Here is a 16715-nt window from a genome sequence, read left to right on the forward strand (position 1 = left end):
CTCTCTTGAGAACCACACTGGTGGGGAAAATGAATCTCATTTCTGGCTGATGTGTAACTAACAGTCAGAAGCAAATGGAATCTAAGCTTTGCAATAAGGTGGCCCTCTAAACCAATGTAAGAACACAAGCTCTCAATGGAAGTTCTTTTACTTTTCTAGCAACAGAGTAGGAATTTAAGAAAATAGACTAGCTGCACCAAATCACATAAGACCACAGGCTGCAACCAAAGGTATTGTCAGTTTTCTGCCACAGTCCAGACAAGAAGCATCAACCATGTACTAACACTACCTTTATTGTAAGGTTATAGCAGGGCAACTTCAAACTTGGCAACTTTAAGACTTGGGGACTTCAACTTCTGGGAGTTGAAGTCCACAGGTTATAGTAATAGAATCTTACTTTTACTCTCCCCAAACTAAGGATGGCCCTTTCTGATATGTTTTCTCTACCCTCCCTCTTTCAAACTCAGATTTTATTTATCAGATTGTTGTCTAGTCTGCAGCTCTTCCTCCTATCTTTCATGATCAGTCCCACATAGCAGTACACTAGTCATCATTATTTGTCAAGAGATTAAGGAAAAATGGAAGGATAGGGAATAAAATCAAATGTAAAACTATTCAAATTGAGCAAATAGCTTTGAAAATAAATAAAAGAACCCTGATTTACCTGTTTATGTTTTCTCTGGCACTGTCCTTTATTCTAGATCTGCCAGAGCTTTTGGGCACTGAACCTGAATCACAGTGCCAGTAAGAAAACCACCATAGACCTTCTTCTCTTAATGCCATCAGTCAACCAGACTAGTGAGAAAAAAACTTTTAACTCTGAGTCCCTGTGAATCCCACCACACTGTCTTTCAAAGGAAAAAGTTGGTGGTATTAGATTATGGAGTAGTTAAGAGGCACCATTCCCATGATTCATTGTAATAGCAAATGGAAGATGGATGACCTATACATTTTATAAATAAATACATATTTAAATAATATTTAACTATTTATTTATTTATTTATTTATTCATTCATAAAATTTATAGGCCACCCGTCTTATCTCAAGATAACTCTGGATGGGAGATATAAGGAGACATTTATTTTTTCTGCTTAATTTTTGTTTTCCTGCTTATTTTTTTTTCCTTTAAGGAAGAATTGCCTTAAATTTTGGTCATTTTCCTTTGGATGCCAACATTCACTTTAATGATTTGATTTATTACTTCCAAGGTTCATCACAATAACAAAAAAGGAGGTTTTGATTTTTTTTTTCTGCTTAATTTTTGTTTTTTTTTACCTATTTTTTTTCCTTTAAGAAGGAAATGCCTTAAATTCTGCATCATTTTTCTTTGGATGCATGTATTAACTTTATAGATTGACTTTTTTCCTAAATATTTCACTTTTAAAATACTAGCAATCTTTTCCAGCAATCTTGCTTTTATTTATATATTTTGGTTTTTCAACAGCTATGATATTGTTGGTTCTGTGCCACACAGAGCACATTCAGTGAGAGGGGTGGCCATATAAAATTATTTAGCAAAAATAATTTTTTAAAAATGGGATGAGAGATTTACCTTAATTGCCTCAGAATATGGTAAAAGGGATAGTTGGTTTTGAATTCAAAATTGTCTTCTTTTCAGAGAAGTTCATTCTTAAGGAATCAGTAGCATATAATAATAGTAATAATAATAACAATAACAACAATGACAACAACAACAACAATAAAGTTGGAAGGGACCTTGGAGGTCATCTAGTCCAACCTCTTGCTCAGGCAGGAAACCCTATACCATTTCAGACAAATTTGTCTGATTAGTGCACTGTGTGTTGAGGGTTAAAGTCAACCAAAATATTTTAGAATTTTTAAAATGATTGGGCTGGTTCATTTTCTCTCATTTTCTTCTCAGGAGTCAAGGCCCCATCCAAATTCACCGCCGTCATCCATGCAGTTACTCCTCTGGTGTCCCAATCTCAACCAGTGCTGAAACTCCTGGTTGCAGTAGCCAAATCCCAACACTGTGCTCAGGTGAGAAATACAATCAAACTCCCAGGCATTGGCTGAAAATCCGTATTTCACTGGATGCTCTAAGTTTGACTGGCATCTCTCAATTTATCTTCACCCACACTGGCAAAGCGTCTTATACATCAAATGTGTTAAAGTCCATAAAGATGATGGAACTTGCAAAGATAGCTAAATTCTTTGATTAGAGGAAAAAAAACAGTATCTTCATGCATGATTGACTGGAAACCAATATAGAGTTTTTGCATCAAATTCAAAAATATGCACTTCTGATTTGTGTTTTTGCTATTAGAAAAAGACTGGATAATAGAAAGAGTGAGTTTTCTTTTGTAATCATGGAATAATTATGCTTCATGTTTGCTACAGAGGAAATCAGAAGCTTCTGTTTGTTTTTATTCTTTCTTTCTGCACTTTTCCTTTTTCCTTCCTTTTTCTTTTCTCTCTTTTCTGCTTTTACTTTTTATTAGTTTGTATTAGTTTTTAAGTTCTTGGTAAAACTTTTACTGAAATTTATTTTAAAAATGAATAAATGCTTTAATGGAGCAATGAATGGTCCATGATCTGCATGGCATGTGAAACCTCCCAGCACTTATTTCATGGTTCTCATTAGGAAGAACCAAAATGTTCGGCCAGCTTTTTGCATTGGGTTTCCTTTGATTAAGGGGTAGACCTCTTCATGTTCCCAGTGTGGTGAGTTTCAAAAGATAAAAATAAAAGCCTCAAATCTCTTTTAAGATTTAAAATGCCACCCACTTCCTAAAGAAGCACCACGAACATTTTGAACTCACTCATTTTGGGGATACAATGACATCACCACCCATCCCTTGAGTGGCCTTCAGAAGCCCCCAATCCTCAAGTGTGATCCTTACTCTCTGTACATAGCTTAAGGAGACATTGTAATCTGAATTACTTGGCAGCATATGCCTTACATTGAGTTGAACTTTGGTATTGTCTATTGCTGAATACAGGATTTTATGCTGTTTTCCACTCACCCTTCTACCCTCACTAGAAGATACCAGTACAAAATATATCAAAATGAGAATTGTTTATGCAGGAGCGCTCCTTGAAAAAAAATGGAGCTAAAAGCCTGTTGGCAACAAGACTAAACTAATCCATCCTAGATGAATAAACTTGGTCACTTCTCCTGTTTAGATTGGTTTTATTATCAGGCTATATGATAAAAGAGAAATGAAGTTCGGCAATCTGTTTAAATTATGCCAATTAACAAGTTTTACATAATTGCTCTGAGACTAATTCAGCCTCTTAACATTTCTGCATAGTATACAGTTTTTACTGGGCTTTGAAAAGTCTAAAAAAAAGTGTGAAAACACTGAAACTCACAACGTAATCCAACAACTTCTTCTGTTCCTCTTCTGCCATGCTGACTTTTAAGTCAGGAGGACTGGTAACCTGCAGAGATTGCCAGGAAGCCAAGTTCAATTTCTATAAGACAGTCTGCATTTGTTCCTGGAGAATGGAGGCAAATAAGCTGCTCTGAATTCTGCATTCAATATCACGACACAAGCTCCCATAAAAACATGATCACCACTGATGGGAGCACCCTGCTTTGATGTCAAGCTGTGAACACTTTGTCTCTTGTCTTTTGTCCAAGATGTTTTTCAGATTGTCTTTTTAATGCAGTCCCGTCCAACTGGGATGACTTTCTTGTTGTTAGTCAGCAGAAGTAAAAAAAATAACAACAAAAGTTAATTAGCCCTCTTCTCTAGCTAGGAATTAAATCTCATTGGGGGACTTTTTGTCTTTTCATTCGTTTCTGGCTATGAAGTTCTAGACTAGAGTGCAGAGCGGTTAGCTAAGATAGCCCTTGAGCCTCTGTAGGCTGTGACTTCTGCAAGCATTTTCCTAACGGGAAACCCTTCTTGACATTTCAGATCATTGTCTTATGGAATTGTGATAAGCCCCTCCCTGCCAAGCATCGCTGGCCTGCCACTGCTGTGCCTGTCATTGTTATCGAAGGAGAAAGCAAGGTACATTTTCATTGTTGTGGTTACTGTTGTTTGCTTTTTTTTATTACAGTTACATGCCTTAATTCCCCCTGGTTCTTCTTACCTTCTTAATGCATCCTTCCTCCAGACTGAGGCAGGATAGATTGCATAGATAAGTCTGTTTGTTTTTTAATTGAGACTGGTTCCCATCTTACCTCTCTCTTACATATTTTGAAGGTCAGTGGGCCTTGGGAATATATAAGAGGTTTAACAACTACAATTGGGACCAAAATTTCTGTTGGTAAGCACATCAGTTGTTAAGTGAGTTGAGCCTGATTTTTGCAAGGGTTTTTAGTGAATCGCTACTGTTGTTAACTGAATCACACCGCTGTTAATTGAATCTGGCTTGCCCATGGCCTTTATTTGTCAGAAGCCTACTGGGAAGGTCACAAATGACAATCACATGACCCCCCTGCCCGAGACACTGCAACTGTTGTAAGTACATGTCTGAATTTTGATCACATGGCCGTGGACATGCTACTATGGTCATAAGTCTGAGGATCAGCCATAAATCACTCTTTTTGGTGCCATTGTTACTTTGATTGGTTGTTAAATGAATGATTGTTAAGTTGAGGACCTAGCTGTATACTAGACTATCAGTTTATCAGATTTGATGTGGCATAGTAGATTTGGAGTGAGAAGAGAAAAATAGATTTAGGCAACAATGAAAAAATCTCCCGCTGACTATAATAAGTTATAGCTGTACAACTGACTTGTATTTTACACCTGACTTTGCATTCAAGCAAGTTTATAATATGGTAGCAAAGTATCAGATCCATTATTCCTTCTCCATAATTGCGAAGTACTTGTACAACATACTTCAAGGAGGGTGCTGATTCTACAGTTTCATGCAATTTCATGGTTCTTTATTAAATTAGATGTCCCAATTCGGGGAAAAATGTATCTAAATTATTGAAGCTCCCAGGTATTTCTCATCTATCTAAAAAGAATGCAGGTAATATCTGTGCTTTTCTCCAATACACTAAATGGCCAATAAGGTGGCAGCTAAATCAGTTGTTGACTCAGATCTCAGGGTAGTTTGAGATTCACTCCAGGGCTGAGAGACGGAAGGCTTCTGTTTGAGGCTGCCCTCTTCGGCAGATTTGATTGCTTCCTTCTGTCTCCTTCCACTTTTGTTGTGTTGTTTCATGTATTGGAGGGCCTAAGGAAAGAATAGATCTTACAAGTTTCAAAAGTGCAGGTAAGCAATAGTCTTGGAGCTTTTTAGGGACTACAAAGAAATCTGGAAGTATCGTCAAGAGGATCGTATTTCTCGTCCTGCACAGCAAATGGGGAAAAAAATATGTTTAGAATGTCAAATTGGCATTTTTTACAGTGTAAGCTAACTTGCTCAAGCATAACAATTATGTCAAGCCTGACACCTTTCAGATTCCCAGGATTATAGCCTCCATTTGCTTTGCTGCTGAGAATTATCCAGGATTTGAATCAATCAAAAACCCCAGGGTGGCAAAAATTGTTATAAAGGATGCCGTAAATGTTTTCTGCCTTAGGATCATCTTTCCCCCTTAAAAAAGCTATGTTCATGTGTGAATGGTTGAAACTCATTATTAGCACTCTATGGTAGATTCCTTGTCTTTCAATACGTCATCTTCATTTTTATAAAAACAAGAGCAAACTCGCCACAAAAATAGGTCTACTCAATATAAATGTTTTGGCTGACAAAAGAAAGATTTTTTTTTAAAAAAAATACAGATTTTGCTGCTGTTTTTCCTTCTAGAAGTACAAAGATTTAATGAGAAAAGTTAGTTGGCAAATCAGTGAAGAGGCTTTGGGGGGGGGGAGTGACAAGAAAGAAGCAAATCTGAACAAAACAAAAATCCAAATTTGTTTCATCACTCATCAGTGCCGATTAGATCATAGTCTAATCAGCTTTCACACTTCATCAAAGGTTGTGCCGTAGTTCTCAGAAAAATATTCTCAAAATAAGTTTAGGAATGCACATTTTGGGATTCTGACTTTGCACATTGGTGTGGAAATGAGATGAACTACATCAAGAAATGGCATGCAGCAGAAATGGATTGAATTGTCTGCCTGTGATAAATTAATGTATAGACACACAGAGAAGCGAGAGTGTCTCAAGAGAACCCAACAATATTCTTGTATCAACTACGGCTCACAAATTGATGTCAGGGTGGCTTGAAAAGATTAATGCAAAATCCTACACAGACATTGTATTGTCTTAGGAATCTTGTAACTTGGAATTTACACTCCTTTTGTTCGTCACTTCTTGTTTTCAACGATAGTATAAGGCTAGCTATAGATTTTGAAAACCAGCCAGTGAAGTATATTGGTTAAAGCATTAGATATTGCTTGGGAGGTATAAGTTAAAATCTTCACTCAGCCATGAATTTTAGCCCGAGGCACTGTGTTCGTCACTATCATTTAACCTAGCCTACCTCATCAGATTTTGATGAAGATAAAGTAAGAAGGAATTCTAAATGCTACTTTAAGCTTTGGGGAAGCATATATATCCTAAATATAGCTATGACTTATTGCCTTTTAATTATATAAAAATGGTTGGTTGGTTGATTTCCAAAAAATCAAACTAGAGCATTATGCATGACAACATTTGGGATAAGGGAATAATGCGAACACATAAATCTAGAAGGCCACTCTTGCTGAAATTAATCAGGAGTAACATAATCACATTGTTAGGCCAGATGCAATAAGCTGCAAAGGAATTCAGTTCTTGCACATGAAGTGCTTTTCTTTCACAGCCATCCCCCCCCCCCCTTCCTCTCTCTTTAATGCTGTGGTAAAATGTTAACTCTTTGGGCTCAAGTATGGAGGTCCTGCCTGCAGATAAGTCTCAAGAGCTTCTCACTGACCCATCTCGTTCACCCTACAGGTGATGAGCAGTCGCTTCCTGCCCTATGAGAACATTGTCACAGATGCCGTTCTAAGCCTCGACGAAGATACGGTGCTTTCAACCACTGAGGTGAGATATTTTACCTGTGGAGTGAACTGGCTCTCCCAAGTCATTCTAGTATTTGACTTTCCTTCCTTCCTTCCCTCCTTCCTTCCTTCCTTCCTTCCTTCCTTCCTTCCTTCCTTCCTTCCTTCCTTCCTTCCTTTCTCCCTCCTTCCCTCCCTCCCTCTCTTTCTTTCTTTCTTTCTTTCTTTCTTTCTTTCTTTCTTTCTTTCTTTCTTTCTTTCTTTCTTTCTTTCTTTCTTTCTTTCTTTCTTTTCCAAAGTGTATTTAACGGCTTCTTGGTGCTCTCTAAGCTTGGTTGTTTTCTTTCAGATGTTTTATTATCCAAACCACATAACATCATCAATGCTAGTAACAAGTGGCCTTCTAGTGAGGACTGAGAGGAGAAACCACAGCCCTTACTAACACTGATTACTTTGGGTAATGAACTGTCTGCAAGCTCAAGGACACTAAGGACCCCTCATTTCAATCCTGAACTACAAATATTCTCCTTAAAAGTCTGTTTATTTCCGTTCGCCAACTTAGTGTTCTCTGTATTCCATGCTGGAAAAATCTTGCAATCATACTCATCTAGAGGGCATCAAGTTGCATAAGGCTGCCTATCACATAGTATAACAAAAATTGAGGTAGTTGGCACTGCATAAATCAAGCATGGTCCACTTAGCTTTCATTGAAATCTGTTCTAGAGTCTAGACCATATTCCAGGTTTCTTCATTATTATGAAGAATAATAATGGTAGCGCAGTGGTTAGAATGCAACACAGCAGGCTACTTCTGCTGACTGCTGGCTGCCAGCAGTTCAGCAGTTCAATTCTCATCGGCTCAAGGTTGACTCAGCCTTCCATCCTTCCGACATCAGTAAAATGAGGACCTAGATTGTTGGGGGCCATATGCTGACTCTGTAAACCGCTCAGAGAGGGCTGTAAAGCATTGTGAAGCATTATATACGTCCAAGTACTATTGCTATTGCTGTTCCAGTGAAGGCTAAGTGGAGCTTCCTCAAATTTTAGTTCAAATGAAATGAATGGCCGTATTTTTTAGATGACTAGAAGGAAATCATGGAAACATACCCTTCACCAGATTACAAAATCAACCTAGAACTAGTGTGAGATGCTGATGCTATTAAGAGAAATAATCTTCACTTAATAACTGCAACCGGGACTGGCAACTCCATCGCTAAGCGAATGGTCATTAAGTGAAATATCACGTAAATGCTCCACTGCAGCTGTTAAATGAATCACCTGGGGTAACTAAGCGCAATGTCATGTGACTGCTCCTTTCCACTTACTGCTGGCTTCCCCATTGACTTTTCTTGTCAGAGGTCAGCTGTGGAAGTCACAAAGAGAGATCCCATGACTATAGGATGCTGCAGTTATCATAAATGTCTGTCAGTTGCCAGGTGTCTGAATCCCAATCATGTTACTGCAAGAATACTGCTACTGAATAAATTCAAAAAAAGGTCACAAACAGATTTTTTTGAATGGTCGCTAAATAGAGCAATCATTAACTGGAGACTACATGTACTCAAAAAATCCCCAAGCCTCTAATAGACCCACATAAAGTGACTGAAATGTGATTTGCCGTGATGGTGTACCCTGATTTCTCTTTGTCTCTTTCCAAAGCTAGTAAAGGCAAAACAGCCCAGAGTTTCCTTCCTGGGCTCATTAAAGTTTTGCACAAGATGACTGGAAAAAGTAAGAGATACCTTCTTGGTTGAGATTTATGAATATTTTCTTAATGTGGCCAGAGACGATCTGCATGGCTGCAACCAGTAGAACTTCTGCAGCTCTCTTAGAAGCAAGGGGGCCATGTTACTTCATGGAACAGCTCTAAGGAAATACTGTTCTTGCAAAGATTTGAACAGCCCAGTATCTGTTTTAACTAAGAGGAAGCAATAGCAATAGCATCTTAGACTTATATAGTGCTTTACACTATAAGCAGTTTATAAAGTCAGCATATTGCCCCCAACAATCTGGGTCCTCATTTTATCGATCTCGGATGGATGGAATGCTGAGTCAACCTTGAGCCAATGAGTCTTGAACTGCTGACAGCCGGCAGCCAGCAGAATAAGCCTGCAATATTGCATTCTAACCACTGCTGGCAATCTAATTCCGTGTCCATCTGGAATTCTTGTGGTTTCATCTCAGCAATGCTTCTTGGTCTATTAGGAAAAAAGGTTGACTGTCCTGTTGGGCCAAATGTAACATGCAGATAGAGATGGATGTATACCAAATATTCACAAGTGTGTACATACAGACAGCTAGTTTTTGTATTAATTTCTACTATATTCTGGTTTTTAAGAGCTGTGTTTGCCTAGCATTGGCCTGATATTTCTTTTGAGAAGCACCACACACAAAGCCTAGGTTACATGTCTCTCTTCCATACTTCAGAACTGCTGTACTAAAAGCAAGATTGCAGCAGAAGAAAAAAGGCCGCTGGGATGGAGAGATGGGGGCAGGGAGCTGGAGATCAGGGAACCCAATGTAGAAAACCAATTTTTACAAGTAGGATGAGTATTGATTTCTCTCAACTCTTCCCGTAAAGAGATGGTGGGAACGAGCGGCCATTTATATAACATGGCAATATATTGGAAATACATTATTAATGGCAGCTCTGGAAAAGCTTTGAGTGTTTATTGTCTCCTTCAATTTCAGTGTGATTTTCCCTTTCTATGTGTCTCTCTTACTTTTCCGTCCCTTAAAAAAAAATAGCAAGTTCTTCTTTAGAATTTATAACTTTGGAAATAGCACAAAGAGTCCTCTTCCAAGACTCAAAACTTTAAGACCCAAAAGAGCCAGTTTGGTCTACTAGTGGTTAAGGCATCAGACTAAAAACCAGGAGATTGTTTGTTCTAGTCCCACCTTAGGCATGAAAGCCAGCTAGGTGATCAGCCCAATCAGCTGTAGGGAAAATAGGAAGAAAAATGAGTATTAGATATATTTGTCGCCTTAAGTTGTTTATAAAAACATAATGAAAGTGAAACACAAATAAATAAATAAAAATAACCCCATTCAGTGTTTCTGGAATCCAGTTGTTCCTATTATATCTGGATTTTAAAAAATACGTTTATCAACTTGAATGTGCATGATCTTGCAAATGGTTAGAGGATGTGTGTAGCTACGTCTCTTTCTTCTCACAACTTCTGTTGAAGGTCCATGTTTGCTTAAATACAACTGTATTTCTCTGCTATCAGAGACATGATTAAAAATAAAATCAGAGGTTACTGTAGTTCAGTGGTTCAGAAGTCTCTGTACATGCCCCAAAATAACTCCGTACTACCTGGATCGTAACAAAGTTTTGTCCAATCAGCATCTTATTTCCCACATGGCTAAATCAACTGTTCTGAATCTGGAAGTTCCATGTAGCTTCTAATTTGACATCCCTGTTTTCTAAAAATGGGCTGACCCTTAAATTATGCCAAACTTCAGCCAGGTTAAATTCTAATTTATTTTGAATCAAATGCAGTGTATCTAAATTACTTTATACAAACCATCTCTCTTTTTTGCATTTGGTTAGTTTTATTATTGCATAAGCATTGTACAAAAGTAAGGGATCAAAAAGGATATAACATGTAAGATTATAGTGTATTAAAAATACATTGTAAAATGAATGTGGTTTTCCCCAACAATTCTGCTATTTAGATATTTACACTTCGCTTTAAAGTTTTACAGGTAATGCTTATATCTATTAAAGTTAGTTTATCAGCTTTTTTTTCAGTCAGTTTCTCTCATTTTTCTTAAAAAACAAAAACAAAACTCTATTCTAAATGCGTCACCTTGCCTTATTGTGTAAGTCGTGCTTGCTTGGAATTGGTTAGTCTTCTGTTATATATATTTCTCCCATGCCATATATTGTTCCATTTTGGTGTGTCAATCTTATATCATTGGCCAGATTTCTCTCTTTTTTATAACACCATCTATACTAGTAACCAATACTATATTCTGCAGATTTCACACAAGACTCAGGATCATTAGTAAGGAAACCTGATTTAAATTATCCTCTCCAATCTTATGTTCTGTGGAAGTTTGCTAAGTTAAAGTTCCCAGAAATTCCCAATGAACATGAATAATAAATTAAGGGGGTTATCAGCTCAAGATATCAGAATGTCTACTACTATTACTACTACTACTACTACTACTACTACTACTACTACTACTACTAAAGTTTTGTTCCATACAGTATTAACCTTGTGAACTCTAAGCTTCCTCCTTCCATTATGTATTTAAGATGGACAGTGATTAATATTTATATGTTACTTACATGTAAGGGTGCAGGTCTATACATATGTTGTATATAGTATATTTAAATGTCTGTTATGTATGTGTACACTTTGAGAGCAAGCAACCAAATTTCATTTTTAATGTGCGTCATTGTGCCCACAGTAAAAAACGACAGTTAAATGATGGTTCTCTCTCTCTCTCTCTCTCTCTCTCTCTCTCTCTCTCTCTCTCTATATATATATATATATATATATATATATATATATATATATATATATATATATCCAACTGAATAATAATTTCCCAGCTTTCAAATATGAGTGATAAAACTCAGAAAAACCTCAAATGCTTCTTCATTTTTACCTTTAATTAAGGCTTTAGCTTTTCACTCCTAATATAATGAAATATTAAGCCATCCTGCACAGTGGGTGGCAAAATCTCTATGACTCAAAATTAGAAGTCCATGTGGATTTAAGGAGGAGTGTCGGCTGTCTTAAGAGGTTAGCAGGTTGGCTAGCTTTCTCTCCCACCCCCACCCTCCAACTCAATTACTCCCTATTTGGTTCTCTACATTAGCCTTAATAAGAAACTAGGAATCTTATATGTGGCATTTAAAATTCATTTAGCATCTACAGCAAGGGTCTCCAAACTTGGCAACTTTAAGACTTGTGGACTTCAGTGCATCTTCCAGGACTCTTGTAGCTATTCACAGCTTCATGGTAGAACAACGGGTTCAGTGCAGAAGATTCCACATTTAAACTTTGGCATGTCCAGTTGAAACACTCAAGAGCAGGTGATGGATAGATCTTTGCCGGGAAGTTCTAGAAGGCTAGTAAAAACCAGTTACTTTCTCTATGCAAGAGACACCCCATGCAATAAATTAGTCTGGAACAGAATTTGTTGTTGACAAGGGTTGCAACTGGATACCCATTTCCCCATTACATTTCATCTGTCTAATGATATTGCCATATGCCAGCCTGAAAAATTTCTAGCATACTTCTAGAGTTGTGTCTAGTTAACATAGATTGTGGTGATGCCAAAGTACTCATAATTTGTTCCTTGGCATTCCTTGTTTTTATTTTTGTTTTAAACCCTCGATTCATTGTTGACTTCTGGGGATTGCCTGGAGTGGCCTCTGCAGTTTTCCTGGCAAGGTGTTGCTGTTTCTTTTCAGAAGTGGTTTGCCATTGTCTGCTTCCTAGGGCTGAGAGAAGGTGACTGGCCCAAAGTCATTCAACTGACTTGGTGCCTAAGGCAGTCTAGAATTCACAGTTTCTCATTTTCTTAACTGCCTTAACCAGTACACCAAACTGGCTCTTGTTCACTTAGGTTTTTAAAAGCATCAAGCCTATGGGAAGAAAATGGCACATAGGCACTTTGTTTGGAAGTGCATCGATCTGCCCCAAAATTAGTGAAAAGTAATTTAACGGGATAAAGAACATTTGAGGAAGCTAGATGAGATGGTGTGAAACAACCTCAACAGTCAGACTGCTGGTAAATGGCGTTTGTTTGATTTGTTATGACGACCATGGTAGCCATTTTGTGAATTAGCACACCCTTTTGGTTCCAAGGATGTCTCTTTGACTCAAAAAAGTTGTCTGAAACCACCAGGAAAATACATATTATAGGTAGTCCTCGAGTTACGAACATAGTTGACCCCAAAATTTTTGTTGCTAAGAGAGACAGTTGTTAAGCAAATTTTGCCTCATTTTATGACCTTTCTTGCCACAGATGTTAAGGGAATCACTGCAGTCATTAGGTTAGAAGCACGGTTGTTAAGTGAATCTGGCTTCCCCATTGATTTTACTTGTCAGAAGGTCACAAAAGACCCCAGGACACTGCAACCATCATAAATATGAACCAGTTGCCAAGCATCCAAATTCTGATCATGTCACCAAGAGGATGCTGCAACAGTCATAAGTATGAAAAAGGTCATAAGTCACTTTTTTCAGTGCCATTGTAACTTTGAACGGTCATGAAATGAACTGTTGTAAGTTGAGGACTACCTACAGTAAACATTAAACAGAATTTTAATGATGAATTGCTGATTTATGGTTGCTTTATTGAGAATCTGTATGCCCCCCCCAGAACCCGAACAATAGAGAAAGAGTATTTATAAATGTACAAATTAAAGTCAAAAGAACAACTTTTCATTTGTTATGATGAAGTCTTCACAAACCTCAGTAGGATCCTTTATCTATATCTAGCACAACTGTTCCTTCCTTAACTTAGCTTTAATCCTTTCAGGAAAACAGATATTGGCTTTTATATAAAAGATGTTAAAGTGTCTGCTGATTTTCTGATATATTAATAATTTGTGTTCAGAGCTGTGGCAGGAATAATTGTTTTGTCTGAACTGTAAGCATTTCATGTTGTTTGAGCAACTTGAAGAAAGAGAATGAGTCCTAACTTAATTGGAAGCACCCTTCAAAGATCTGAATCTCCTATCAGGCATCTTTACGGCAGAGATGCCTTGAACCTCTAGTTTCACAATAGGGCTGGACTGCATCATGGTATTTATAGTATCGATTGAACTCAAATGTTTGATTCGGTTCAAAAATTCAGTTTGAAGGCCTCATTTGCGCTGCTTGAATCTTCAGCTCAAATATTCCCACAGCCGTAGCAGGACGTAAAATATTCATTATCTGTCTTGCGCTAGCTGAAGTCAAGGAGAAAAGATTACAAATAAGGGCATGTGGAATTAATAATTCTGGAACATCTGTCTTTGGAAAACATCATTTTTATCTTGATGTTCCCCATCCAGTGATAAAAAGACACTTCCTTTCTCCTCTACAAAATGGACAGAGAATCACCTTACTGGTTCACTTAATAAACAAACAATTCAATTCCTAAAGACACCCAGTTCTTCACTAGTTGTGAATGTTTACAGTGCCTGTGTCATGCCGGCAAAATGTTAATATGATTCTCTGGCGCTCTAGGCTCCTATTAACGGAAAAACATTAAAATGTGCATAATTACAGGGCAAAATGTCAAGTAGTCAGTTTAATTTACTGATGAATACAGAGAATTAATGTTTTGCAACAGTTCCAAGATTGCAAATTATGAATTAGTGAAAAGGTAATATTTTGTTTTGCTGACATTTTTGAGACTGTTTGATTACCACTTGCCACATCCATTTGGTTTGTCGTCTTTTTTTTTCTTGCCTGCAGGTGGATTTTGCCTTCACTGTCTGGCAGAGTTTCCCAGAGAGGATTGTGGGTTATCCTGCCCGCAGCCACTTTTGGGATAACACGAAAGAGAGGTGGGGCTACACATCAAAGTGGACTAATGATTATTCCATGGTATTGAGTGGAGCTGCTATTTACCACAAGTAAGACTATTATGGGTATTTAAAGCCTGTTTTAAGGGGCAAAAGGAGTTCAACTATATTCTTATATTTATCTAGAGAAATTAAATTGATAACCCTATTTAGCCCTCTTCTACCATTTTATTCCTTCTGACATAGATGTCCAAAGGAGAGTATTTATTTACTGTAAGGACCCACCCCACTTTGCATCTTAAGAAGACAGAACTCTTGGAATAATTCTTCCAACAGGAATCCTTTATTAAGAGAAAATGGTTGCAGAACCCCTAGACAGGACTTGGGGTTCAAGCTCTCCCATTCAAGGTTTTAAGGGGTTCCCCAGTAGTCCCACCCAATCAACCCCCCCTTCCAGTGATAGTTTCAAGTATCACAATTCCACCCCCTTTCTTCTTTCTTCAGTCTGGATGGAGACTTCAGATAACTACATGAAAGGCAAATACCCTTCTTTGGTATGCTAACGCTTTGAGGTTACAATAAACACACATTCAGCATTCAGCTCTTTGAAGTGTACTGAAGGAAGTGAGGGCCATAAAGCCCCTTTGTTCTCCCCCTTCTCTCCCTCTTATGGCAGAATCCAGAGAAGGCAGAATTGGGAGTTTCTATATTTGATAATTAAAGATGAAATATAATTGGATTCTGACATTTACTGAAAAATTATCTTTTGTCCATCTATTCTGTGTTGAGTTAAATTATAGACACACAGCGATCCTGGACTATATCTTATTACTTTTTTCATTTTGTCTTTGACTCCCTTAACTTTGCAAAGCAAGTTTTGTTAAAACTTCAAGGGTGATTCCTAAAGGATTAAAATTTGAGTCTCTTCTGCAGATAATGACTTTGATTCCCGGTTTTAAGATCTGACAGTCATTAGTGTGTTTTTCTCAATTTCTTTCAAGTCACTTGTACTCTAAAAAAGCAATTTGATTTGAATGCTCTCTCTTAAGGGCAATAGCAGACTTCAAAAAAGCACCTAAACTCTTCAGAAGGATCTGCCCAAATTTTCTTTGGCATCAAGGGAGAATGAACATGTCCTAAGCCAATTGAGGTTTAGGTTGACTGCCCATCTTAATTCAGCCAAATTGTACATTGGCATAACCTTTATAATTCATCTCAGGTTTTGAGTCTTCATGTTTGCTTGTTGGGCTTATAAGGGAGAGAAAAGCAAAGAAAGGCCTCTCTGTCTTTTTCTGTACAACAATTGTTCACGTTGTGTTTTCTCTCTCTTTGAAAAATGAAAATATATCACTGCAAGGGAATGATTGTCTGGTTTCCTTAGGATGATGGTCAAACATTTTAACTTACCTCTCTCTCTTCCACAATCAGCTAACGTTGCAACTCTTCTTCAGATTTCTTAGAATGAGTGGTGAATTTCCAGAAACAGCTAAATAAGGTTAACAAAAGACATAAAATTGTGTAAATTTACTTTATCTGCATAAAATAAATAAATAGCCTTTGCCCCACTATATCAGCACCTCTTATTTCTCAGGTTTTTCAAGAATTTTTGAATTCTGGACTTCCCTTGTCATCAGAAACTGATACTATCAATAATTCCTTTTTGGACACTTTTTTAAACCTGGGGAAAACTGACTTGGTACCAAAGCTCCTGTCATCTCCAGCCTGATTGGTATGGCCTGGAGCAAGCAGATCATTGCTCACTTGTGCAATATCTGTCCTCTTTCTCCATTTGGACCCCTTCCTCTCTGTTTGAGGGTTATAGGTTGCCCTTTGCTGCTTTAGAGACTTCTCCCCTGGACCATTCCCTGGATTGCACCATTCTGCAGCCTCTTTTGAGCTGATGGGTTCATATGGAATTATGAGAACATCTCATAAGCACTCCAGCAAATGGCTGCTTGGCCATTTCAAAATGGGCATGGGAGACTGAATAAAATGAAAAGTATGGTACCCATCCTTAATTGCTGCATCCTCAAGATGTTCCTTTCTACCCCGGCATGCCCTTATCTTGGGTAGAGGCAGGTGAAAACATGCAAATCCAAGACCTAGCCTCCAGACGTTCCCCGTGTTTATTTTATGAAAGACCTCTGAGGCCTGTTTAAGACCCAGTGGCACTCTTGGAAATACTGATTATGCTGGAGGGTAATTGCTTTGCTTTGCACCGTGCCCCTTTTCGTTATCTTTAATTAAAATATGTAACAGATGTTAAAAAGTCAAATGGAATAGGGAGTCTAGGAAGTCCCACAGAAGACACTTTCGGGCAT

At 37.7% G+C, this 16715-nt stretch overlaps 1 protein-coding gene across 1 annotated transcript in view; it reads left to right on the forward strand.

Moving 5' to 3' along the window:
- Positions 1-16715, forward strand: part of EXT1 (exostosin glycosyltransferase 1) — a 309356-nt gene that overhangs the window by 282512 nt on the left and 10129 nt on the right. Inside the window, exons 6-9 of the mRNA XM_039342162.1 lie at positions 1884-2002; positions 3889-3984; positions 6872-6961; positions 14345-14505. Of these exons, the coding sequence (XP_039198096.1) occupies positions 1884-2002; positions 3889-3984; positions 6872-6961; positions 14345-14505 (466 nt within the window). The remainder of the gene's footprint in view (positions 1-1883; positions 2003-3888; positions 3985-6871; positions 6962-14344; positions 14506-16715) is intronic.

Source organism: Crotalus tigris, unplaced genomic scaffold (assembly GCF_016545835.1).
Source record: "Crotalus tigris isolate CLP2741 ecotype Arizona unplaced genomic scaffold, ASM1654583v1 scf7180000017550.10884619, whole genome shotgun sequence".
Taxonomy (NCBI): domain Eukaryota; kingdom Metazoa; phylum Chordata; class Lepidosauria; order Squamata; family Viperidae; genus Crotalus; species Crotalus tigris.